This window comes from Macaca mulatta, chromosome 16, assembly GCF_049350105.2.
Source record: "Macaca mulatta isolate MMU2019108-1 chromosome 16, T2T-MMU8v2.0, whole genome shotgun sequence".
In the NCBI taxonomy this organism is placed as follows: Eukaryota; Metazoa; Chordata; class Mammalia; order Primates; family Cercopithecidae; genus Macaca; species Macaca mulatta.
The window spans coordinates 63,578,626-63,602,920 of NC_133421.1; the positions used below are offsets into that span (position 1 = coordinate 63,578,626).

The 24,295-nt window shown below is 43.9% G+C and overlaps 1 protein-coding gene and 1 long non-coding RNA gene across 7 annotated transcripts in view; both read right to left on the reverse strand.

Annotated features, from left to right (window-relative positions):
• The window catches only part of FBXL20 (F-box and leucine rich repeat protein 20), a 168,795-nt gene that overhangs the window by 8,152 nt on the left and 136,348 nt on the right, over nucleotides 1-24,295 (reverse strand). For 4 of the 6 annotated variants that reach the window (XM_015119529.3, XM_015119532.3, XM_015119533.3 and 1 more), the window contains 5 exons: nucleotides 22,114-22,174; nucleotides 20,145-20,189; nucleotides 16,172-16,228; nucleotides 14,293-14,505; nucleotides 10,648-11,624 (listed from right to left, as the gene is read on the reverse strand). In XM_015119529.3, coding sequence (XP_014975015.1) covers nucleotides 11,517-11,624; nucleotides 14,293-14,505; nucleotides 16,172-16,228; nucleotides 20,145-20,189; nucleotides 22,114-22,174 — 484 coding nt within the window. In that variant the 3' untranslated portion in view covers nucleotides 10,648-11,516. Of the gene's footprint in view, nucleotides 1-10,647; nucleotides 11,625-14,292; nucleotides 14,543-16,146; nucleotides 16,229-20,144; nucleotides 20,190-22,113; nucleotides 22,175-24,295 lie in introns of those variants that run through there. The other 2 variants (XR_013406658.1, XM_077971497.1) reach the window with 2 other exon arrangements.
• Nucleotides 2,990-7,149, reverse strand: LOC144335652 (uncharacterized). Its single transcript, XR_013406700.1, has 2 exons — nucleotides 6,207-7,149; nucleotides 2,990-4,603 (listed from the first exon to the last, which is right to left on the reverse strand). It is a non-coding gene; the product is annotated as an uncharacterized LOC144335652 (long non-coding RNA).

The window sequence follows — 24,295 nt, forward strand, 5'->3', positions numbered from 1 at the left end:
ACTAAAAAACTCAGTTCTAAGAGATTTAGGAAATACTATAGCTATTCTCTAGAATTCAGGCTATGGGGCTATCTTTTAGGAAAAAAAAAAATTAGACATATTGTTTCCTTAGTTTTAAGAGATAAGGTCTCTGTTGTCCAGGCTGGTCTTGAACTCTTATCATCAAGTGATCCTTCCACCTAAACTCTCAAGTAGCTGGAATTACAGGTGTGCACCACTGTGCTTGACCTTTTTTTAACCTTCAATTTTATTAATCTTTCCCTAAAGTCATAATTTTTTTTTGAGATGGAGTCTTGCTCTGATGCCCAGAGCTAGACTGCAATGGTGCAATCTGGGCTCATTGCAACCTCCACCTCCCGGATTCAAGCAATTCTCCTGCCTCACCTTCCCGTGTAGCTGGGATTACAGGCTTGTGTCACCACTCCCAGGTAATTTTTGCATTTTTAGTAGAGATGGAGGTTCCCCATGTTGGCCAGACTAGTCTCGAACTCCTGACGTCGGGATCCTCCTGCCTCAGCCTCCCAAAGTGCTGGGGTTACAGGTGTGAGCCACCGCAACTGGCCTACTATTTTTTTTTAATTTATAAAGAAAAGAGACTCTTTTTTTTGGCCGGGCATGGTGGCTCATGCCTGTAGTTTAAGCACTTTGGGAGGCCAAGGGTGGGCAGATCACCAGAGGTTGTGAGTTCGAGATCAGCCTGGCTAACATGATGAAACCCTGTCTCTACTAAATATATAAAATTAGCTGGGCGTGGTGGTGCGTGCCTGTAATCCCAGCTATTCAAGACGCTGAAGCAGGAGAATTGCTTGAACCCAGGAGGCGGAGGTTGCAGTGAGCCGGGATCAAGCCACTGCACTCCAGCCTGGGAGTGAGACTCGGTCTCCAAAAAAAAAAAAAAAAAAAAAGTTTGAATCATACTTTTGCTTTTCACTTTTAGTTCAGTAATCCACCTGAAATTGATTTTTGTGTACCTCGCAGGTAGGAATCTAGTCCTCTTTTTCCATACAGAAAATCTTTCTTTCTTTTTTTTTTTTTTTGAGATGGCGTTTCGGTCTTTTGCCCATGCTAGAGTGAAGTGGTGAGGTGGCACGATCTTGGCCACTGCACCCAGCTCAGAAAACCACTTTTATATTAAACAGTAAATGCTTTCTTAAAAGATAAATAGCATCAGGTCATATCTTAACTGTTTTTTTCCGTTCTCCCTCCCTTAAAGTTTTATTACGAAAATCTTCAAATATACAGAAAAGTACATTTGAAGATTTCCATATGCACAAAGTGGAAGACAAGTCATTTTTAAGAGAGACAAGTGCCCTCTTAAAAATACTTGCATAAGCCCAGGCTTGGTGGCTCACCCCTGTAATCTCAGCGCTTTGGGAGGCCGAGGATGGCAGATCACTTGAGGTCAGGAGTCGAGACCAGCCTGGCCAACATGGTGAAACCCCATCTCTACTAAATATACAAAAAAACCGTAGCCAAGCCAGGCGCAGTGGCTCACGCCTGTAATCCCAGCACTTTGGGAGGCCGAGGCGGGTTGATCACGAGGTCAGGAAATTGAGACCAGCCTGGCCAACATGGTAAAATCCCATCTCTACTAAAAATACAAAAACTAGCTGGGCGTGGTGGTGGATACCTGTAATCCCAGCTACTTGGGAGGCTGAGGCAGGAGAATGGCTTGAACCCAGGAGGCAGAGTTTGCAGTAAGCCAAGATCGTGCCACTGCACTCCAGCGTGGTGACAGAGCAAGACTCTGTCTCAAAACAAAACACAAGAACAAAAAACGTAGCTAGGCCTGGTGGCAAACGCCTGTAATCCTGGCTACTCAGGAGACTGAGGCAGGAGAATTGGCTGAACCCAGGAGGCGGGGGTGACAGTGAGTTGAGATCGCACCACTGCACTCCAGCCTGGACCACAAGAGTGAGAATCCATCTCAAAAACAACAAAACAAAACACAACACAAACCTTGCATAATTACTTGCTGATAATTTACCTAAGGTATTATTTACTAATCATCTTTGATGAGGCTTGAACCAGGTAGCCTCTGCTAGGGAGGGTGGGAAGGAAGAAGGCTCTGAGGTGATAACCAATGGATGGGTAGTCTGTTTAATATTTACTTCAAAGTTAATATGGACAACTGAGCAGACACTGCTTGCATCCCTGGAAGGGACTGCATTAGGATTAATCTAGACCAGGTCTTTATGTAGAATAAATAGATGTAAAGTGGGGCCTTTGATTCCACAGGGCTCCCCAAGGGTGCTTCATGGAAAGGTAGAGATTTAAATTTAGTTTCCTGAGTTGGCTGTACTGCTCATCTCTACCAAAAGGATAGGGACCCTATTGCATTTATGTTTGTGTATCTCTAAGCTCTAGAGGCCTCTAGTACAATTCTAGGTATTGAAATATTCCTTGAGATAAAGGGAATAAAAGCAGCCAACACATTAGTGTTTACTATGTACCATTATCTCATTTAATCTTTACAACTCTATAAAGTAGATACTGTTATCCCCATCTTACCAATGGAGAACTGAGAAAGGGGGGTTAATTGGCTGAGGTCATACAGGATAAATGGCATAGGTTTAACCTCAGGCAGTCTTGACTTTTGAGCTTGTGTGTTTAACCATTACACTACTCCATCTTCACTCCTTCATAGTCAAGGTAAGGGCAATGAATGCTCTGCAGAGAGAAAGGACTTGGGTTGAATTTTATCCATCAAATTAACTAAGGCAACTCATTTACATTATGTCTTCCATGTTTCTTGAGGACAAGTGAAGCTCAGGATATTAAAATAATGGCTGTTAAAAAAGTATTAAATGGAGGTTATTAAATGAGTAAATAAATGAGTACTAAATAAAGGCATTAAAGAGTATTTAAAAATGTGAGGATGCCAAAAAGAAGTCCCTTCATTCAGCCTCAGGAGTAGTTCTAGGGTTCAAGGAAGTTAAGAATCACTGCTCCAAGTCAGGCTATTTCCACAGGAAAATGAGAAGTCTTCACAGCTTACTTTCTTTAATTACATCATAAAACAAAATTAGAACATACAGGAAACAATAATAGTTACATAACAGTTTACTTTATATATTTATATATAAAAAACTTTTTTTTTTTTTTTTTTTTTTTTTTTTTTTTTAGTCCAAAGATTTTTAAAGCAAAAGGAATCCTCTACTGCCACCTCGGTTTTTATTTATTTTAAATAACCCCCCTCCCCCGATCCTCAAGCGCCAAAAGTACTGGGTGGAAACAGTCACTTGGAGAGCTAATGGAACCTAGAGCTAAGTCACCCTGTAGGCAACCGTGTCGGCTCCAGAGATTGGTTAGCATTTGGAGCAGGCCTGGTGGAGAAACAAGCAAGCAGCAGCTCTCACACACTGCAGCACTCCAGGATAGGTCCTACGGCTTGGGAAGGAGGGGATCAGATCCTGCTGTCAACCACTTCTGCATTTTACCCCCCTCAGGGGAGTGAGTGGGGGTGGGGGGTGCAGGGATGAAACAGAGCCTGGTTTGAAGATAAAAATGTCTCCAACAGCACCATTTACCCATCCATCTCTGTCCCTGAGCAGAGTCTGACAGGCATGGGTAGTCCTCACAGTTCTCTGAGCTCTGCACAGGCCACATTATTCGGATCTGTGCTCTCAGGGTCACTGGAAGGTGGGCAAAGGTGAGCAGAGCAGCTGAGAAATGCACACAGCAGGTTACCTGGAAACAATTCCTGGGAGAAAAAAGGAGGAGGCCAGAGTAGGAAGCATCTGAAGGCCAAGTCATAAAGCAGGAATGGAGAAAAACAAAATTAAGAAATGCAAACTTAAGAAGGCCACTCTCCACTCTCCTCCTCTTGTCAAAGGGTGACAAATTAAGAAGTCACCCTTTGGAGTGGGTAGTGGAGCCACAGCATGGTGAGAAAGGATGTGAGTAGCTTCTGAAGAGCACGGTCTCATGGATCTTGTATATGTGCCAACACGCTATGAGAGTTAGAAGTTAGTTGTAATTTGGAAGTAGGGTGAGGAGGGGAGTGAGAAGAAATCAAAAGCTCATCCCTTCCTGCACTATTAGAAATTAATAGTCATCAGAGAAGCTCAAATTATTCTTAAGGGAAGGAAAAAACTAATGTAAACCCAGGAAAGCAGCAGCAAAGGTTTCACTTATTAAAAATCTATTATATAGCACTAGGAAAATTATTTGTCCATAGGGGGAAAAAAGTAATTAATCAAATCATGCCAGTTAGAGACTTTTTCAAGTTAAGATTTTCTAAGACCTTAGGTTTTCATTCTCTAGTGCCATAAAAAAAGAAAAGAAAAAAAAAAGTAGAATAATGACTTCAAGGGCTGGGAAGGTTTAGGTTAAGGTAAGAAACACATATGTGTGTGAGCAGCAAAGTAGTACAGATCTGAATTAATGAGATAATGGCAAGAGAAACTTAGTGAAGCAAAGTTTTCTTTTCTTTTTCGTGAGATGGAGTCTCGCTCTGTTGCCCAGGCTGGAGTGCAGTGGCGTGATCTCGGCTCACTGCAATGTCCGCCTCCTGGGTTCAAGTGATTCTCTTGCCTCAGTCTCCCAAGCAGCTGAGATTTTGTATTTTCAGTAGAGACGGGGTTTCACCATATTGGCCAGGCTGTTCTCGAACTCCTGACACCTTGTGATCCTCCCACCTTGGCCTCCCAAAGTGCTGGGATTACAGGCGTGAGCCACTATGCCTGGCTGCAAAATTTTCTTCCAATTTAACAAAAAAGACATCACTTCAAAAATGATCCTTGGTTCTTGGGGCATGGCAGAAGAGAAAAGGTAAATGTATCTGGATACCTCTCTTCTCCCATCTCTTCCTAGGGTAAGGACTGTCATTTGCTGCTCATCTCTCCAGTCCTAGTACCAAAACCATGCCCAGATGCAGCTGGGGCGCACTTGTGGTTCCTTCGGTGGTGCCAAAACCCATCTGTTTGATTGGTTACGTGTGTAGAAAGTAGGAGACCTCTTTGCCAGTAAAAAGGGGTGGAGTTCATCAGAGAGGAAAGGCAAATGTACCCATGTGTGACGCAGCCATCTCTATGTATTCAGGACAGATGCTGTACCTGAGGCAAAGTACCCCAATTCTAGAGCTAATTATCTGCTTTATTTGAACCTCGTCTATCATTTTCCCATGCCGATTCTTCAAAATAAGACTATAAAACACAAAACAGAAAGGACTATTGATAGGATTTTGCTTGTTCATTGTTCTTCGTAAAAGAGCAATAAACCACCCTGGCTGAGGAATTACTGAGACTCAACCTCTATAAACTGAACTTGACAAGCACTTATTTAAAAACATGAGGCAGAGATGGAAGAAGGGCATATGGACTTTCTCTTAACATCCCACAGGGGAGTTTGCCCTAATTCTTTTTCTTCTGAAAATTAACTCTCTTGGACTCCAAAGATCAACTCAGCTTCGCCTGAGAGGTTATGTACTGACCTTCCTAAAGATCAAAAGGTTTCAGAGACACTGAATTGATGCGTCTAATAAAAATAGATGCAACAGGTAGATGTGACCTGAGGGGGAAGCTACAGAAGCCCATCATGTAAGAAGCTCACTTGCCTCTTATGGTACTTTCAGGCAGGTAGAATGTTTATCCTGGGCCGGGCACAGTGGTTCAGGCCTGTAATTCTAGCACGTTGGGAGGCTGAGGTGGGCAGATCACCTGAGGTTGGGAGTTCGAGACCAGCCTGACCAACATGGTGAAACCCCGTCTCTACTAAAAGTACAAAATTAGCCAGGCGTGGTGGCACATGCCTGTAATCCCAGCTACTTGGCAGGCTAAGGGAGGATTATCGCTTGAACCCAAGAGGCGGAGGTTGCGGTGAGCTGAGATCTCACTATTGCACTCCACCCTGGGTAACAAGAGCAAAACTCCGCCTCAAAAAAAAAAAAAAAAAAAAAGTTTATCCCAAGTGAGAAGGCAAGGTTAGTAACCTAGTAACCTATGTTCTTCGCTGGAGAATCAAAATGTCAAAGTTAGGGCACTTGGATACAACCCAATTTTATTCCTAAACTACCTGGGCTAATTATACCCTACTGATACGGTTTTATACAGCTCTCTGTATCTTCCAATCGTACATTAAAATTTATGATAGAAACTGGCCAGGCGCAGTGTAATCCCAGCACTTTGGGAGGCTGAGGCAGGTGGACCAGTTGAGGTCAGAAGTTCAAGACTAGCCTGGCCAACATGGCAAAACCCCATCGCTACGAAAAACACAAACATCAGCTGGGCGTGGTGGTGGGCACCTGTAATCCCAGCTTCTTGGGAGGCTGAGATAGAAGAATCACTTGAACCTGGGAGGCAGAGGTTGCAGTGAACCGAGATTGTGCCATGGCATTCCAGCCTGGGTGACAGAGTGAGACTCTATCTCAAAAAACAAACAAAAAAAACCCGATAGAAATAAAGGCAAGGAAAGGCTGGGACTCCATTTTTCCCCATTATCCTTTTACTGCTTTAGAATTCTTTGGTCCAATATCATTAAAGGGGAGAGAAGTTCTGTCTCAAGAACTCCAACCAAACATCCTACATTTCTTCTCAAATAGGACTTGGCTAATTCACAGTGCCTGGGTTTGAGGTGGCTAAAGATTCTAGGACTGGCAGGCAGATAGAGAGGCAATCTTTTTGTAAAATGATTCAGAGCGCAAACATACGATCGAAGAGAGTCTGTCAGCCAGAAGATACAACCAGGATAAAAGCCTACCCTTAAATCATATACATAAGGAGGAAAAAGGAAAAATAGAGCAATTTCCTTTAAACCCCTCCTCTCCCTGGTAGTGACTGGCATGAGCAGTCTGTGACTTTCAGCACAATAAACAGAAAACGGCCAAGGGTCAACCATGACCCATGAGTGCTCTTCTAACAACACAGTCACCTAACGACATGCTGACTAAACAAGCAGGCAGGAAGCCACTCTCTTCTTTACAGTGACACTCATACTTTCTAACAACTTCAAATCAAGACAGGTTTCATCACGTATTTTGTTTAGTCCCCCATGGCATTACTGGGCTATCAAACTAGTAACAATGCATTTTTTTTTTTCTTTTTTTTTTTGAGACACAGTCTTGCTCTGTCACCCAGGCTGGAGTGCAGTGGCGCAATCTCGGCTCACTGCAACCTCCACCTCCCTGAGCCTCCTGAGTAGCTGGGATTACAGGCACCTGCCACCACACCTGGCTAGTTTTTGTATTTTTAGTAGATACAGCATTTCACCATCTCGGCCAGGCTGTTCTTGAACTCCTGACCTTGTGATCCACCCACCTCGGCCTCTCAAAGTGCTGGGATTACAGGCATAAGCCAACACGCCGGGCCGTAACAATGCATTTTATAAGGCAATTAGAAGAAATAAAAGAATGTCGCTACTGAAACATTATGGCTATATTAAATAACTCTGATAGTCTGGAAAGCCCAAAATAAAGCATCGTAAATTTACTAGGTTTCCCTATAAAATGTTTGATACAAGGGATATGTGAAACTTCTGACTTACATGTCTGCTAAATCAACTTAATGAATGTGGAAATCAAACTGGAAATTTGCAAAAGCTACTTAAGGAATACTTTTACCTTCAGTAAAGATAAGAGCAGAATAGGAGAAGAAAATATTTTTTACACAAAGCACAATATGCTTTCGTATTCCAAATATTGGAAAAAGGGCTAAGGCCATATCCCTTTCTTCCTCATATCCAACAGTTTGCTTTTAAACTCAATTCAAATTCAGTACGCAAACACCAAAGACCACCCAGTGAAAAATGGCCTGAGCCACCTGACAGTTACTCAACTTAAGGCTGCCCATGAAAGCCCCTGGAGTAGGAGAAGGATTCAAAAAGGAAGCTAGACTGGAGACATCTGAGAGTAAATCAGCAGCATTATTGAGGGTGAGATGGAGGCTTTAAATAGAGGGAAAGGATGGGTGTGGGAAGGAAATGGTGGAAATCAGTGCAAAAATAAGCTGCAGTCAGCTCAGTGGAGCTGATGAAAAGGATGAAAAGACACTGATGTAGCAACTGATGCTGGAAGATGTAAGGTATGAGATTAGGGGAAAAGCTGCTTAGAAAAGAGATGATTTGGATGTTCAAGAACTTTCTCCAGAGACACTACAGTAATTCCTCCTTGCCCACCTGTAGGTTTATGGCAGTAGCTTTGAGGGTACCTTCTAACTTACCCCCAAATCTCTTCTCTCTGTTCACTCTGTTTTTTTTTTTTTTTTCATTAAAAAAGGCCTATTTTGGAGTGGCTATGAAGTTAAGACAAACAGATCAATTAGTTTTTCCTGTAAAGAATTTTTCCTACATTAAGCCTTACTGAATTTTGAAAAGTATCCCAGATGTTAAGAGAGGAAGCATTATGTTCAGATGTCAGGCTCCTTTCCACCTGACCAAAACTTACCATGCTCTGTGTTCTCAAAGTCCTACCATATTCATCAGCTGGTGTAGGCTGCAAATCAGCATAAGAAAACGTATTTCCTTCCAAGCCTGATGGGCCTGAAGTTTTCTTGAGAAAGGAACAAGGCTTCTGCCTGACAACTTACAAGCCAGTGCTGCACACCCGAGTCTTCATTCTCTCTCACTTGACTCTGTCCTCAGCACAAACAGGCTGGAATTTGCTTTAATAGCAGGGATACCAGAGCAATTCCCCATGGACCTGCCTGTGGGTAAACCCTTTGAGTAGAGAAACAGCATTTCCAAGATCGTCATGAACTGACGAATAGGGTCTTTTAAACTTATCTTTTAAGTAAAGAAGTACCTTAAAAGCCTCAACTTAGGCAACTCAAATCCACACTCACCAATCAATCTGGGTTTTATGGTCAATTTGTACAGGCACTAAAACAACAACAAAACACCTTAAACTTTAAAGCAGATGGCTCCTAAATAGTTATCTCCTTTAGTTTTGTTTGAATGAGTAACCTAGACATCTGAATATTATCAACCACATCTGGAAGTATGTGTGCATGCACATATGTATTTGTACGTATAGGGGTATAGCCAAGAAAGTGAGTTTCATGTCAAAAATTATATTCCTTATAAGGTAATCTGAAAGAGAATAAGGGGAAAGGGGAATGAATAAACAAGTAATTTGCACTTTTAAAGGGGCACAATCAAACAGGATTTAAAATAAATTTAATATGATAAATATTGATGGATAGTATAGACTTCTAAGACCCTTTCATCCAATTGCCTTCTAAATCAATGGATAAATCAGACTTTATTCTTATATATGCTGGTACAATCAGCAACTGCAGCATTAAAACAAGCCTCTTAAGCTGGGTACAGTGGCACACCCCTGTAGTCCCAGCTACTTGGGAGGCTGAGGTGGGAGGAAGGCTTGAGCCCAGGAGTTTGATTCCAGGCTGGGCAAGATAGCAAGACCCCATCTCTAAAAAATAAAATAAATAAATAAATAAATAAAATAAATAAAACAAGTCTTTTAATAGTCTGGATCACATAGAATATTAATATTATGATGGACTGAACATTCATGTCTTAAAGGACCTCCCCTCAAAATCACCCTACTAAAAATCACACTGGGTTTCTAATCTTGGGGTTTAGAAATTTACTTCTCATGCTTTAAAAACTCATTTTACTTCCTTTATCCTCTGATTTTTTTGGGGGACAGAGGGTGCTGCTTCTTGGACTCTGAGTCCTGGACACTAAATTCCTCCCTCAGTTCTAGTGCCCAGGCTGAGCAGAGACACTAAATCCCCTACTACTTCCTCTCAGTGTTCTCTTTCAGCTGCCTCAATGCTTCACCTGGCTATATTCATACTTCACTCAGAAGTCTGGAGCAAGGCTGGGCATGGCAGCTCACGCCTGTAGTCCCAGCACTTTGGGAGGCTGAGGCAGGTGGATCATTTGAGGTCAGGAGTTCAAGACCAGGCTGGCCAACATGTGAAACCCCATCTCTACTAAAAATACAAAAATTAGCCAGGCAGTAGTGGCACGCGCTTGTAATCCCAGCTACTCGGGAGGCTGAGGCAGGAGAATTGCTTGAGCCTGGGAGGTGGAGGTTGCAGTGAGCCGAGATTGCGCCACTGCACTCCATTCTGGGCAAGAGTGAGAACCCATCTCAAAAAAAAAAAAAAAAAAGACTGAGGCAGAAAAGAGAGATGACTGACAGGTTATGGGAAGGTTCTGGCCCTTTGGGTGCCAACACTAGATATGAATCCATTAACACTGACATACAATTGACCAGCTGTTATACAGCCATTCTTGTATCCCTGAAAAGCAGAAATGGGGGAAAAGAGAGAAACAGACAGCTCCTCTAGTGGCATTCCTGTTAAAACAGCCTCATAGGTCAGAGATGCCACTGATCACTCCTAGATTTCGGTAAATATATAATAACATTAATCATTAACGTATGAACTTGGGTGGTAGGGACTTTCAGGCTCTGTTTTGTGATTTATCATTTCCACTCTTTCCTAATAATACATCTCTTTCTTTCCTTTAAAGTTGGTGGAGTCTGACAGAAGGAAAAATGTATAGGGGGAATACTGGGGATACCATGCAAATTATCATATATCAGAAGATAAAATAGAAACCAAAAGGCAGCATCTGTTTTCATCAAAATAGTCAATTTCTTCTCATAACTTTTCTTGCTTTCATTATAGTTTCCTTTCAGATTGGCAAAGATTCAGGCAGGGTCCCCTAATGGTAAAATTTAGAATTAAAAAAATATTTATTGATAATATATTTTTAAAAAATGTTTGGTAATCCCAACTAATCATTCAAAATGCAAACTGTAAACACGACAACAGCAAAAGGGTAACAATTGAGTGAGTAAGCAGACTGAACAGGTGACAGACTGAGCAAGAGTGTGGGGGGGGGAGCAACAGAGAACGGAAGACAGGTGCACAAGTGTGCTACAGACAGTGACAATTTGAGTGTGTAAGAATTACATTTGGACCACAGTGATTTCAATGCAACCATTTAGGAAACCTCTGGGCCAAATACTAAAACACAGGAGGAATGGATGAGCCTTCTTTGTGAGCATGCTCAGCATGTTGGTATGGAAACAAGGAAGCATAGAAGCTCTGTAGTCACAATGAATGTCTACCATTTCTAAGATGTGAAGAAATTTTCTTTCTGGTCCCTGGGTACATCATATATTGTCTTTCCATGCTTTTCTTGACCCCGGAGGACAGCAGATGCTGTTCCAAAATCCCCAAAGAAACCCCTAGACATAAATTTAAAAACCACAGTAGCATTAATGCTGGGTTTGCTGAAATGCCCCTCCCTCTATCTTGGCCTATGATTTTCTTCTGGGCACCTCAAAAGGAATGGTTAAATTTTACCAATCTACTTGATAAAGCCATCACAAACTTTAGTCCCATGGTCACAAAGCTAGAGTGGATGGGGGTAAGGTTGTGTATGTGTATGTATGTGTGGCTCTGGGGATCTGGACACTGCCCTCCCTCACTTTGTAACCCTTGCCCAGAACACTGGGGTCGCTTCCACTGGAGAGACTCCACGGTAGCTCTAGAAGTGTCATTAAATACTCAGTTCGCCAAGGTTGACCACCTCCATTGTCATAGGATGATGCAGCATCTGCAGAAGCGCTGTCTGCTGCCCCCTACTGATGGGGGTGGAGTGACAGGTGCGAAGTAGGCGTGGACTTTAATATTGGGTAAATGGGTCTGAAACAAGACAGAAACATTAAACGTTTAAGAGAGAGGGCTTAAACAGAAAGAGCAATGTTGCTTCTCAGAAAAACTACCGAGGGGCTCAATGCACACGAAACCAGGGCAAAGGCTGAGCATCAGTCAGGATGTTAGAGGGCCTGGGTTCTACTTTGTTCCATCCTAGGTTGTTCTAAATGACCAGAACAACTCATATAACTTTGGTACCTGTTTGTGTAATAATAAAACTGAGGGCTGGGCGTGGTGGCTCATGCCTGTAATCCCAGCACTTTGGGAAGCTGAGGTGGGTGGATCACGAGGTCGGGAGATCAAGACCATCCAGGCTAACATGGTGAAACCCCGTCTCTACTAAAAACACAAAAAAATTAGCCAGGCGTGGTGGCGGATGCCTGTAGTCCCAGCTACCCAGAAGGCTGAGACAGGAGAATGGCATGAACCTGGGAGGCGAAGCTTGCAGTGAGTGGAGATCATGCCACTGCGCTCCAGCCTGGGTGACAAAGCGAGACTCTGTCTAAAAAAAAAAAAACGGAGGAAAGACATCATATTAATTTCTTATCTTCTCCAAAAAAGGATTTCCAGTTGGATTTTCACAGCTGAAAGAAGCTACATTGAGTTTTTGGTTGTGTTTTTTTTTTTTGTTTTTTTTTTTGAGACGGAGTCTCACTCTATTGCCCAGCCAGGCTGGAGTGCAGTGGTGCGATCTTGGCTCACTGAAACCTCCACATCCCAGGCTCAAGCGATTCTCCTGCCTCAGCCTCTGAGTAGCTGGGATTACAGGTGCACACCACCACGCCAGGCTAATTTTTGTATTTTCAGTAGAGACGGGGTTTCACCATGTTGGCCAGGCTGATCTCGAACTCCTGACCTCAAGTGGTCTGCCCAAGGACTGGAAGATGGAAGAGACTCCTGACAGCCAGGCAGTCTAGGAACACTAATACAAGTAGGCACGTAAGAGGCTCTGGTTGACCTGTGGCTCTTGCTCTCTTTGGTGAAGAAAAAAAATGGTTGTAAGGCCTCCCCCAGTGCAATTATGCTCACAGTCCTCTATGTCTGAAGAGGGAAAGAGGAACTGAGGCCACTTGGAACTCAAGATGAGGTTTGGTACTCTTTTATTTGCTCAAGGCCATATGGCCAACATGGATTTTTTTAGAGGTTGGTATTTTTTTGAGATGGAGTTTCATCTTGTTGACCAGGCTGGAGTGCAATGGTGCGATCTCGGCTCACTGCAACCTCTGCCTCCTGGTTCAAGCGATTCTCCTGCCTCAGCCTCCTAAGCAGCTGGGATTACAGGCACCTGCCACCAAGCTCAGCTAATTTTTGTATTTTTAGTAGAGATGGGGTTTTGCCATGTTGACCAGGCTGGTCTCGAACTCCTGACCTCAGGTGATCCTCCTGCCTCAGCTTCCCAAAGTGCTGGGATTATAGGTGTGAGCCACCGCGACTGGCCTAGAGGTTGGTATTAAGGGCCTGAATAAGCACACTGTCTTTCCTACAGCAGGTGTGAAGCAGATATTCCAATAAACATCTGTTGAGCAGAACAATCTAACACACAGATTCATCCGGCTTTTTAAAACTTCTTTTTCGGCTGGGCACGGTGCCTCAAGCCTGTAATCCCAGCACTTTGGGAGGCTGAGGTGGGCGGATCATGAGGTCAGGAGATTGAGACCATCCTGGGAAACAAACATAGCAAGACCTTGTCTCTACAAAATAGTTTTTTAAGGGTGGGCATGGTGGCTCACACCTTTAATCCCAGTACTTTGGAAGGCCAAGGCAGGCAGATTGCTTGAGCTCAGGAGTTTGAAACCAGCCTGGTCAACATGGTAAAATGCTGTCTCTACCAAAAATACAAAAAATCAGGCTGGCATGATGGCACGCACCTGTAGTCTCAGCTGTTGGGAGGCTGGGATGGCAGGATGGCTTGAGGCTGGGAGACAGAGGTTGCAGTGAGCCAAGATCGAGCTACTGCACTCCAGCCTGGGTGACAGAGGAGACCCTGTCTTAAAAAATGAAAAAAAAACTCACAAGTTTTTCATAAAATTAGCTAGGTGTGGTGGTGTGTGCCTGTAGTCCTAGCTACTGGGCAGGCTGAGGTGGGAGGATCATTTAAGCCCAGGAGTTCGAGGCTGCAGTGTGCCAAGAAGGTGCCACTGCACTCCTGCCTGGGCAACAGAGTGAGATCCCATCTCTTAAAAGAAAGACAGAAAAGGTAAAAATCTATGTCTACTTTACTTGTTGTCTTAAAAAATATGAATCCCAGGAAAAGGGCTTAATGTGAAACACAATTACAAATTAAATTCTTAAATCCCATTTAACTAAACACTTTCTCTGTTATTCCTTTCTTTCCTTCAGAACAAAAATGTGGCATGTGCTTTTTTTTTTCTTTCTTCAATCTGAGAATGTTATTAATCCCTAAACATTATTAGAGAGAGACTGCTGGGAGGAGACCTACTTTTCTTCTCTTCAGTGGGTCTTTTCCTCCTAAATTTCCATCTCTGGAGCCAGAGGGAAAAACTATCTGTCCTTAGGTTTGCACTTTTTTTTTCCCCTTGTTAAATGTTAAAGTAAATATAAAAATCATAGGAACCTAAATTTGAAAAAAGAAAAAAAGAAAAGAGAGGAAAGTGCTGAGAACACTAGAGCTGGAGAGTTATGTAGCCATTTTTACCCTGAGTCTCTTGATTCCAGCCCGTGTGATTTGCTGGCAGTCATAGAGTTCTATCCGCTCAAGGCTGTGACAGCTCTTCAAGTGCTCCAGGGATGCATCTGTGATTAGTGGGCAGTTGTCCAGCTCAATCACCTCCAGCTGGTCATGGGCACAGGCCCCATTCCCCAGGTGACGAATTCCATCATCTGTGATCAGCTCACAGTGCGATAGACTCTGCAGCCAAACAGAGCAAGGAAGGATGTTGAAATATCTTCTGGCATTCCTCTAGCCAGAGGCTTGTGTAAATTGGAAAGGAAACATTTTGGTTTGATTTTGATGAATATGGAGCTGACACTAGATCCAAGTGGTGAAATTAAAAAAACTGGAGATAGTGGGGTTATGCTTTTGGCAATCAGTGATTGATATTTTGATGTGTGATTCTAAATATATTTTATAAATTCATGTAATGACTATGAACTAGTTCATAAACAGACTAAGACAGCCTTAAAAATTACCCCTTCTGCAAATTAACACTTTTCTTCTCTACAGGGATAAATGGGAATCAAGCTTTTCATGCACACAGTTTTCTGGAATTTGAACTAAATATTGAATATCTGGTTCAGAAACATGCCCCAACAATTAATTAGCTGAAGATTTTTACAGCTGTCAGGTGTGATCATCTCATCACATCATCTCTTCATCAATATTTATTAAATCCCTGATCCCGGGAAACTCAGAAACCTTGACCCAATTTTGGATAGTACTGTGCCACCGAACACCAAAAATGAGCCTGGATACAGAACAGTCACCCAGAATGCCTTCCTCTAATGTCACTGAAAGTAGGAGCAGAACTCCCCTTAGTAAAGCTTTGTTTATTTATTTATTTATTTATTTATTTTTTTTTTTTGAGACGGAGTCTCGCTCTGTCGCCCAGGCTGGAGTGCAGTGGCCGGATCTCAGCTCACTGCAAGCTCCGCCTCCTGGGTCTACGCCATTCTCCTGCCTCAGCCTCCCGAGTAGCTGGGACTATAGGCGCCCGCCACCTCGCCTGGCTAGTTTTTTGTATTTTTTAGTAGAGACGGGGTTTCACTGTGTTAGCCAGGATGGTCTCGATCTCCTGACCTCGTGATCTGCCCGTCTCGGCCTCCCAAAGTGCTGGGATTACAGGCTTGAGCCACCGCGCCCGGCCAGTAAAGCTTTGATTGGTTCTTAAGACCAATAACATTAAGACCAGTAACATTTGATCTTAAGGTGAAGCAAATTGTATTTTGGGCCATCTCATCCCCTGGATCTCTAGAATTTAAACATCATTCAGGTTGGAGTATAAGTTATCTGCAAAAGAGAACTCGTAGGTTCCAAGGCAGTTTTCAGTCTTCAAGCATTGATATAGAAAGCATTTAATTTTTTCAGGTTTTTTTTTTTTTTTTTGAGACGGAGTCTCGCTCTGTCACCCAGGCTGGAGTGCAGTGGCGCAATCTCGGCTCACTGCAAGCTCCGCCTCCTGGGTTTACGCCATTCTCCTGCCTCAGCCTCCCGAGTAGCTGGGACTACAGGCGCTCGCCACCTCGCCCGGCTAGTTTTTTGTTATTTTTTTTAGTAGAGACGGGGTTTCACCGTGTTAGCCAGGATGGTCTCGATCTCCTGACCTCGTGATCCGCCCGTCTCGGCCTCCCAAAGTGCTGGGATTACAGGCTTGAGCCACCGCGCCCGGCCAACTTTTTCAGTTCTTATCTGTTTCCTACTTCACTCAGGTACTCCTTTGGTTCTCAGTAAGCTGGCAATTTGGAGAAGCATCCTTTCCTAAAATGGTAGCCAGACACTAAGAGCCGCGTTCTTGAACTGTAGCACTGGCTTTTGATTAAACCCAGTAAACACATAAAATTTTCAAAGTCAAACTCACCAATACTTGAAGTCGAGGACAGTGTATAGAAAGTTGGATTAATGTGCTATCTGTTATCTGAAAGAAATACACATGTTGATTTCAGGTATTATCCAAATACAATCCTGAGTCATACCTGATTCTTGTTTTTCCTTTTAGTCTTGCTCTGTTGCCCAAGCTAAAGTGCAGTGGGGTGCAATTATAGCTCACTGCAGCCTACAACTCCTGGGCTCAAACAATCTTCCCACCTCAGCCCCCTGGGTAGCTGGACCAACAGGTACAAGCCTCCAGGCCTAATTTTTTAAATTACTTTTTTTTTTTTTTTTTTTTTTTGTAGAGACAGGGTTTCCCTATGTTGCCCAGGCTGCTCTTGAATTCCTGAGCTCAAGCAATCCTCCCACCTCAACCTCCCAAAGCTCTACAGGCCACCATGTGCGATCACAGCTCACTGCAGCCTCAACCTCCCAGGCTCAGGCTATCTTCCGGCTTCAGCCTCCTGAATGGCTGGGACTACAGTTGCGCACCACCATGCCCAAGACATTTAAAACTTTTTCTTGGGCAGAAACAGGGTCTTGTTATGTTACCCAGACTGGTCTTCAACTTTTGGGCTCAAGCAATCCTCCTGCCGCGCCTCACAAAGTGTTGAGATCACAGGTGTGAGCCACTGTACACAGCAGCCCCTACCTCATTTTTTTTTTTTTTTTGAGACAGTCTCTGTCGCCCAGGCTGGAGTACAGTGGCGTGATCTCGGCTCACTGCAACCTCCACCTCCCGGGTTCAAGTGATTCTCGTGCCTCAGTCTCCCGAGTGGCTGAGATCACAGGCTAGATTTTTTTAATTTTTTGAGATGGAGTCTCGCTCTGTTGTCCAGGCTGGAGTGTGGTGGCACAAGCTTGGCTTACTGCAACCTCCGCCTCCTGGGTTCAAGCGATTCTCCTGCCTCAGCCTCCCAAGTAGCTGGGATTACAGGCATGTGCTACCATGCCCAGCTAATTTTTGAATTTTTAGTAGAGACGGGGTTTCACCATGTTGGCCAGGCTGATCTCGAACTCCTGACTTCAGCTGATTCACCTACGTTGGCCTCCCAAAGTGCTAGGACTACAGGCGTGAGCTACCATGCCCGGCATATTTTTAGTAGAGATGGGGGTTTGCCACGTTGGCCAGGCTGGTCTCGAACTCCTGGCCTCAGGTAATACACCCGCCTAGGCCTCCCAACGTGCTGGGATTACAGGAGTGATCCACCATGCCCAGCCCCCATACCTCATTCTTGACTCCATTTCTAGTCCAGACATTTTAATAATCAATCATCAAATAACAGAATCTTTCGGTTTAAATCGCATTGGCTACCTGAACCTGTTCTATGAGAATCCACTCAGGCTACATTTGAACACATCTAGTCATCTCTAGTCTTCATCTTTAGACAGCTCTATTCAAAATCTGTTTTATTTTCTAAATGAATCAAAATCTGTCCCCTTGGTAGCTAGTTGTGGTGGCTTGTGCCTATAGTCCCACCTGCTAGGGAGGCTGAGGCAGGAGGACTGCTTGAGGTTAAAATTCAAGACCAGTCTGAGCAGGGCCAGACATGGTAGTTCACGCATATAATCAATCCCAGCACTTTGGGAGGCTGAGGCCGGTGGATCACCCGAGGTCAGGAGTTTGAGACCAGCCTGGACAACATGTTGAAACCCTGTCTCTACTAAAATACAAAAACTAGCTGGGCATGGTGGCGGGCACCTATAATCCTAGCTACTTGGGAGGCTGAGGCAGGAGAATTGCTTGAACCTGGGAAGTGGAGGTTGCAGTGAGCCAAGACTGAGCCACTGCACTCCAGCCTGGGTGACAGAGTGAGACTCTGTCCTCCCCACCCCACGCTGCAAAAAACAAAACAAAACAAAACAGTCTGAGCGATAACAGCAAGAAAAAAAACAGTCTGAGCGATAACAGCAAGACCCTGTCTCTAAAAAAATCTGTCCCCCAGAACGTCTACTTGCTGGACTTTGTTCTATCTCCTTAGAATCATCAGAGTAAGGAATCAGAAGATAGTGCTCTATGAAAAAAATTAATGTTGGAACATTCTAAAATTTTTAATAAAGCATGCCACTACTCAGTATTGATAACTTGGGTTATTTTCCCAAGGGTGGCAGCCAGGCACTGCTGGAATCTGGGTTAACTATGAACATTCAGGTAGGAAGAACAGTTTTCATGGTTATGTTAGGACTGAAAGTAAATCAGCACTTCTTTTCAAATTCTTCTCCAACTCTGAGTTTATTATTTTCTAGTACACATAGCTTCACAGGGGCTAAAAAATGGTAGAGAAAGGGGTTGGGCAAGCAGGCAGGCATGTCCGTTCAGAAGGAATAACACTGGAAGGACACAGAGGACACTCAGGCGTGTATAAGATAAACGGATGTGAACAAGTTTTAGTTTAGTAAGAACTAATAGTTGTTAAGCAGTGCCTATAAAACATGTAATTTTTTAGAAAGTGGCTTTTACGGCCGGGCATGGTGGCTCACGCCTGCAATCCCCACACTTTGGGAGGCCGAGGCAGGCGGATCACGAGGTCAGGAGATCGAGACCATCCTGGCTAACATGGTGAAACCCTGTCTCTACTAAAAATGCGAAAAATTAGCCGGGCGTGGTGGCGGGTGCCTGTAGTCCCAGCTACTCGGGAGGCTGAGGCAGGAGAACGGCATGAACCCAGGAGGCGGAGCTGGCAGTGAGCTGAGATAGCGCCACTGCACTCTAGCTGGGGTGACAGAGCGAGACTCCGTCTCAAAAAAAAAAAAAAAAAAAAGAAAGTGGCTTTTACGGTTACTGACATATCCTCCCTTTATTTTTACCATTAAAAAATTAATTGCTCTTTCTTTTATAGAGTCCCATCTTGGAAGTTTTTCCTTGGTCAATTAATAATCTCAAAGTTCTTAAAATTGTGTTAATGTGGCTCACGCCTGTAATCCCAGCACTCTGGGAGGCCAAGGCAAGTGGATCACCTGAGGTCAGGAGTTCGAAACCAGTCTGGCCAACATAGTCAAATCCTGCCTCTACTAAGAATACAAAAAATTAGCCGGGCGTGGTGGCACATGCCTGTAATCCCAGCTACTTGGGAGGCTGAGGCAGGAGAATTGCTTGAATCTGGGAGGTGGAGATTGCACTGAGCTGAGATCGTGCCATTGCACTCCAGCCTGGGCAACAAGAGTGAAACTTCATCTCAAAAAAAAAATAATAATAATTAAAAAATAGAAACTGTTAATCAGGAGATCAGTTTGGCTTAAAGGCAGAGTTCCATGCAGAGTTAGGTCTCTAGGGCTAATGATGCCAGGGATCTAGGATACAGCAAAGCTAAAGAAAGGCAGTGCTGGCCGGGCGCGGTGGCTCAAGCCTGTAATCCCAGCACTTTGGGAGGCCAAGACGGGTGGATCACGAGGTCAGGAGATCGAGACCATCCTGGCTAACACGGTGAAACCCCGTCTCTACTAAAATAAAAAAAAAAAAAATTAGCCGGGCGAGGTGGCAGGCGCCTGTACTCCCAGCTACTCGGGAGGCTGAGGCAGGAGAATGGCGTGAACCTGGGAGGCGGGGCTTGCAGTGAGCTGAGATCCGGCCACTGCACTCCAGCCTGGGCGACAGAGCCAGACTCCGTCTCAAAAAAAAAAAAAAAAAGAAAGGCAGTGCTATATAGATCAATGTGATGGGGCTTTAATTATTTCCTAGTATCATAACTCTACAGGTCTAAGGAAATATTTTTAACAGCTTTATGGCCTGAATGCTTGGGCCTCCTTTCTCTCTAGTGGCAACCTGATTGATGACATATATTTCCACAGTTCTGTAACACGTACCATGAGCACCTCTGCCTGGAAGATATCTTATTTAATGGAGAATCTGCAATGCTGTCAGGCACTACAGTATCCTACATTAGGGTAGGGAATTGGACATTCTGATGTTGTGTATTATCTAAGTGTCTAATGTACTTCTGAATTAAAATCTATAATCTTACCTGAACACACTCTTCCAGGTCCATCTTTTCAAGTTCATGGCAATTCTACAAAATACAAAACCAAACATTACAGTACAAACATTTAAAACATGAGAAACATTTAAGGCCAGAAAACTAAGAGGTAATATTAAATACACTGATAAATTCTTTGGTGTTTCAGAGCTAGTGTGATGCTAATTTTTTTTTCTTTCTTTTGAGACAAGGTCCCACTCTGTCACCCAGGCTGGAGTGCAGTGGGTGTGATCATGGCTCACTGCAGGCTCTGACTCCCTGGGTTCAGGTGATTCTCCCACCTCAGCCTCCCAAGTAGCTGGGACTATAGGAATGTGCCACCACATCTGGCTAATTTTTGTATTTCTTTTTCTTTTTTTTTTGAGACGGAATTTCGCTCGTTGCCCAGGCCAGAGTGCAATGGCATGATCTCGGCTCACTACAACCTCCGCCTCCCGGATTCAAGCGATTCTCCTGCCTCAGCCTCCCGAGTAGCTGGGATTACAGGCATGTGCCACCATCCCTGGCTAATTTTGTATTTTTAGTAAAGTCAGGGTTTCTCCACGTTGGTCGGGCTGGTCTCGAACTCCTGACCTCAGGTGATCCACCCGCCTTGGCCTCCCAAAGTGCTGCGATTACAGGCGTGAGCCACCGTGCCCGGACTTTTGTATTTCTTATTGAGATGCTGTGTTGCCCGGGCTGGGCTCAAACTGGGCTCAAGCGATCTGCTTGCCTTGACCTTCCAAAATGTTGGGATTACAGGCGTGAGCCACTGCACCCAAGCTATGTCCTCCTTTAGTCATGCCATGTGCTGGCCCCCACCTAATTAGTATTCTATCGATCTGCCTAAAAGCAAACAACCATCCCCTTGTCCCATAACACTGTTCAAAGTCAGTATAATTTTAAATACTACCATATAGTAATTTGTAAACCCATCCAAGTATTAAAATATTCAGGAGAATACAGAAAATCTACTAAAAGCTTTCCATTTAAAACCAGACATGTAGTTTCTTTCAATATTACTTTCTTTTTTTTTTTTTTTTTTTTGAGACGGAGTCTCGCTCTGCTGCCCAGGCTGGAGTGCAGTGGCCGGATCTCAGCTCACTGCAAGCTCCGCCTCCCGGGTTTACGCCATTCTCCTGCCTCAGCCTCCTGAGTAGCTGGGACTACAGGTGCCCGCCACCTCGCCCGGCTCATTTTTTGTATTTTTAGTAGAGACGGGGTTTCACCGTGTTAGCCAGGATGGTCTCGATCACCTGACCTCATGATCCGCCCGTCTCGGCCTCCCAAAGTGCTGGGATTACAGGCTTGAGCCACCGCGCCCGGCCCCAATATTACTTTCATTCACTAGTCATATACCAAATAACCAATAAGTTTTTTCACAAAGTACCAAGAAGCACCTGCTTAATGTATTATGTTATGAAATTGTGGAGAATCAAGTCTCATGGATGGGTGCAGCCGCTCACGTCTGTAATCCCAGCACTTTGGGAGGCCAAGGTGAGCGGATCACTTGAGGTCTAGAGTTGAAGACCAGCCTGGCCAACATGGTGAAACCCTGTCTCTACTAAAAATACAAAAATTAGCTGGATGTGGTGGTGCATGCTTGTAATCCCAGCTACTCAGGAGGCTGAGGCAGGAGAAATGCTTGAACCCGGGAGGTGGAGGTTGCAGTGAGCCGAGATCGTGTCACTGCAGCCCAGCCTGGGTGACAGAATGAGACCCCATCTCAAAAAGTTAAAAAAAATTTTTTAAAAAAGTATCATGAAGGGGTTTAATATTCTCCCATGCATGTGTGCATTTCTAGAGCAGTTTGTATTTTTTCTGGTATCAGCAGGTCTGTAGCTATAGCATGAAACCCTGTCTCACACACCCAATTCTGCTAACATTTCACATTTCCCTTGCTGCTTGTTCCTCTGAAATAAAAAGTCCTAACAAAACCTATGGAAACAAACCTATGGAACCAAAAGAAAATACTTACCCTGGCTAGAGTGGTAAAGCCCACATCTGTTAATTGAGAACATCTTGCCACTTCCAATATTCTGTTAAAAAAAAAAAACACACACACACACACACAACACACACACACACACACATACAGTGAAAGTCAAGCTCTTAGTCCCTGAAAACTGAGTTTATTAAAACAGTAAGATTTACAAAAACAATCTCCTATTCTCTAAGGACTTTATAATACAGAATGACATTAACAACTAAGCAAGTCTGTATACAGATCTTGCCATTCATTTTCACGCAGTCATCATAAAGTGGTCCTGTAAATATCACATTTCAGGGTGACGCAATCAATGAACACAGAAGAATATAACTGAAGCTTGTAGTTAATACCAAAATGCATGAAATGCATTAAAAGCCTTCTTCATGGCATACTGCTTACCCCCAGAGGGCAGCCTGCTCCTAGAAAACAAAGGAAATGGAGATACTCTATTTCAGTTAATCACTTGCTGAAATGAATTATTTTCTTTCCTGTTTTAGAAGTAGATTCACTTAGATTTAAATTGCTTTAAAAAAATGTGACAGGCTGGGCATGGTGGCTCATGCCTATAATCCTAACACTTTGGGAGGCCGAGGCAGGCGGATCACCTGAGGTCAGGAGTTCAAGACCAGCCTGGTCAACATGGTGAAACCCCATCTCTACTAAAAATACAAAAATTAGCCAGGTGTGGAGGCACCCGCCTGTAGTCCCAGCTACTCGGGAGGCTGAGGCAGGAGAATCGCTTGAATCCTGGAGGCGGAGGTTGCAGTGAGCCAAGATCCTGCCACTGCACTCCAGCCTGGGTGACAGAGCGAGACTCCGACTCAAAAAAAAAAAAAAAAAAGTGACAAAGGGGCTGCTTAATTACAGGTCTGTCCCAAATATGAAATTCTAGACTTGTGAAAGCTTCTTGCTTTCTCCTACAGGCTCCCAGGGAGGCCCAGTAGACAGAGAAGCTGAGCTGGCAGCCATTCACCTCTTATTAAGCAACTGTTAAACTCCAACCTAAATACCAACCACAGGATTGGGGAATCAAAAGTAGCTCTCTTCTGTGAAAAGTTGGGTGACCTTCGTATAATGGTAACAATGAACATGTTTGTTTATAAAACTCTCACTACTGAAGCTGAAAAAAAGTATAGGAAATAATTATCAACCAAAAATCAATGAGAAATGGATGACAGGGTGCTGTGGCTCACACCTATAATCCCAGCACTTCAGGAGGCTGAGGCAGGAGGATCACTTGAGCTCAGAAGTTCAAGACCAGCCTGGGCAACATACCAAGACTTCATCTGTATAAAAAAATTTTAAAATTTCTGGCCAGGCACGGTGGCTCACGCCTGTAATCCCTGCACTTTGGGAGGCCGAGGCAGGTGGATCACTTGAGGTCAGGAGTTCGAGACCAGCCTCGCCAACATGGTGAAACCCTGTCTCTACTAAAAATATAAAAAATTAGCCAGGTATGGTGGTGGGCACCTGTAGTCCCAGGTATTTGAGAGGTTGAGGCAGGACAATCATTTGAACCCAAAAGGCGGAGTTTGCAGTGAGCTGAGGTCATGCCACTGCACTCCAGCCTGGCAACAGAGCAAAACTCCATCTAAAAAAAAAAAAAAAAAAAAATCAATTTTTTTTTTTTTTTAAATTCCAAGAGATGGCCAGATGTGGTGACTCATGCCTGTAATCCCAGAACTTTGGGAGGGCAGATCATCTGAGGCCAGGAGTTTAAGACCACCCTGGCCAACACAGCAAAACCCAATCTCTACCAAAAATACCAAAAAATTAGCCAGGCATGATAGTGCATGCCTGTAATCCTGGCTACTCTGGAGGCTGAGGCATGGAAATTGCTTGAACCTGGGAGGAGGAGGTTACAGTGAGCCAAGATCATGCCACTGCACTCCAGCCTGGGCAACAGAGCCAAACTCTGTCTCAAAAAAAAGAAAGAAAGAAAGAAATGAATGCTACCTAATGGGAAAACATGATCTGACTGGAACATAACTTTTGATTTTCACGGTTGAGAGCTTTTCCATTCTAACAACGTAATGAACTGTACAGGAAGTTGGAGCTGAAGACTCCTCTCTCTAAAGTCGAAAAGGATAATGTGTAAGATTTTCAGAGAGGTTTGATTACTTCCCTAGCTCCTGAGGAATACTCTAGGCTTTTGATATTACTAATTTTG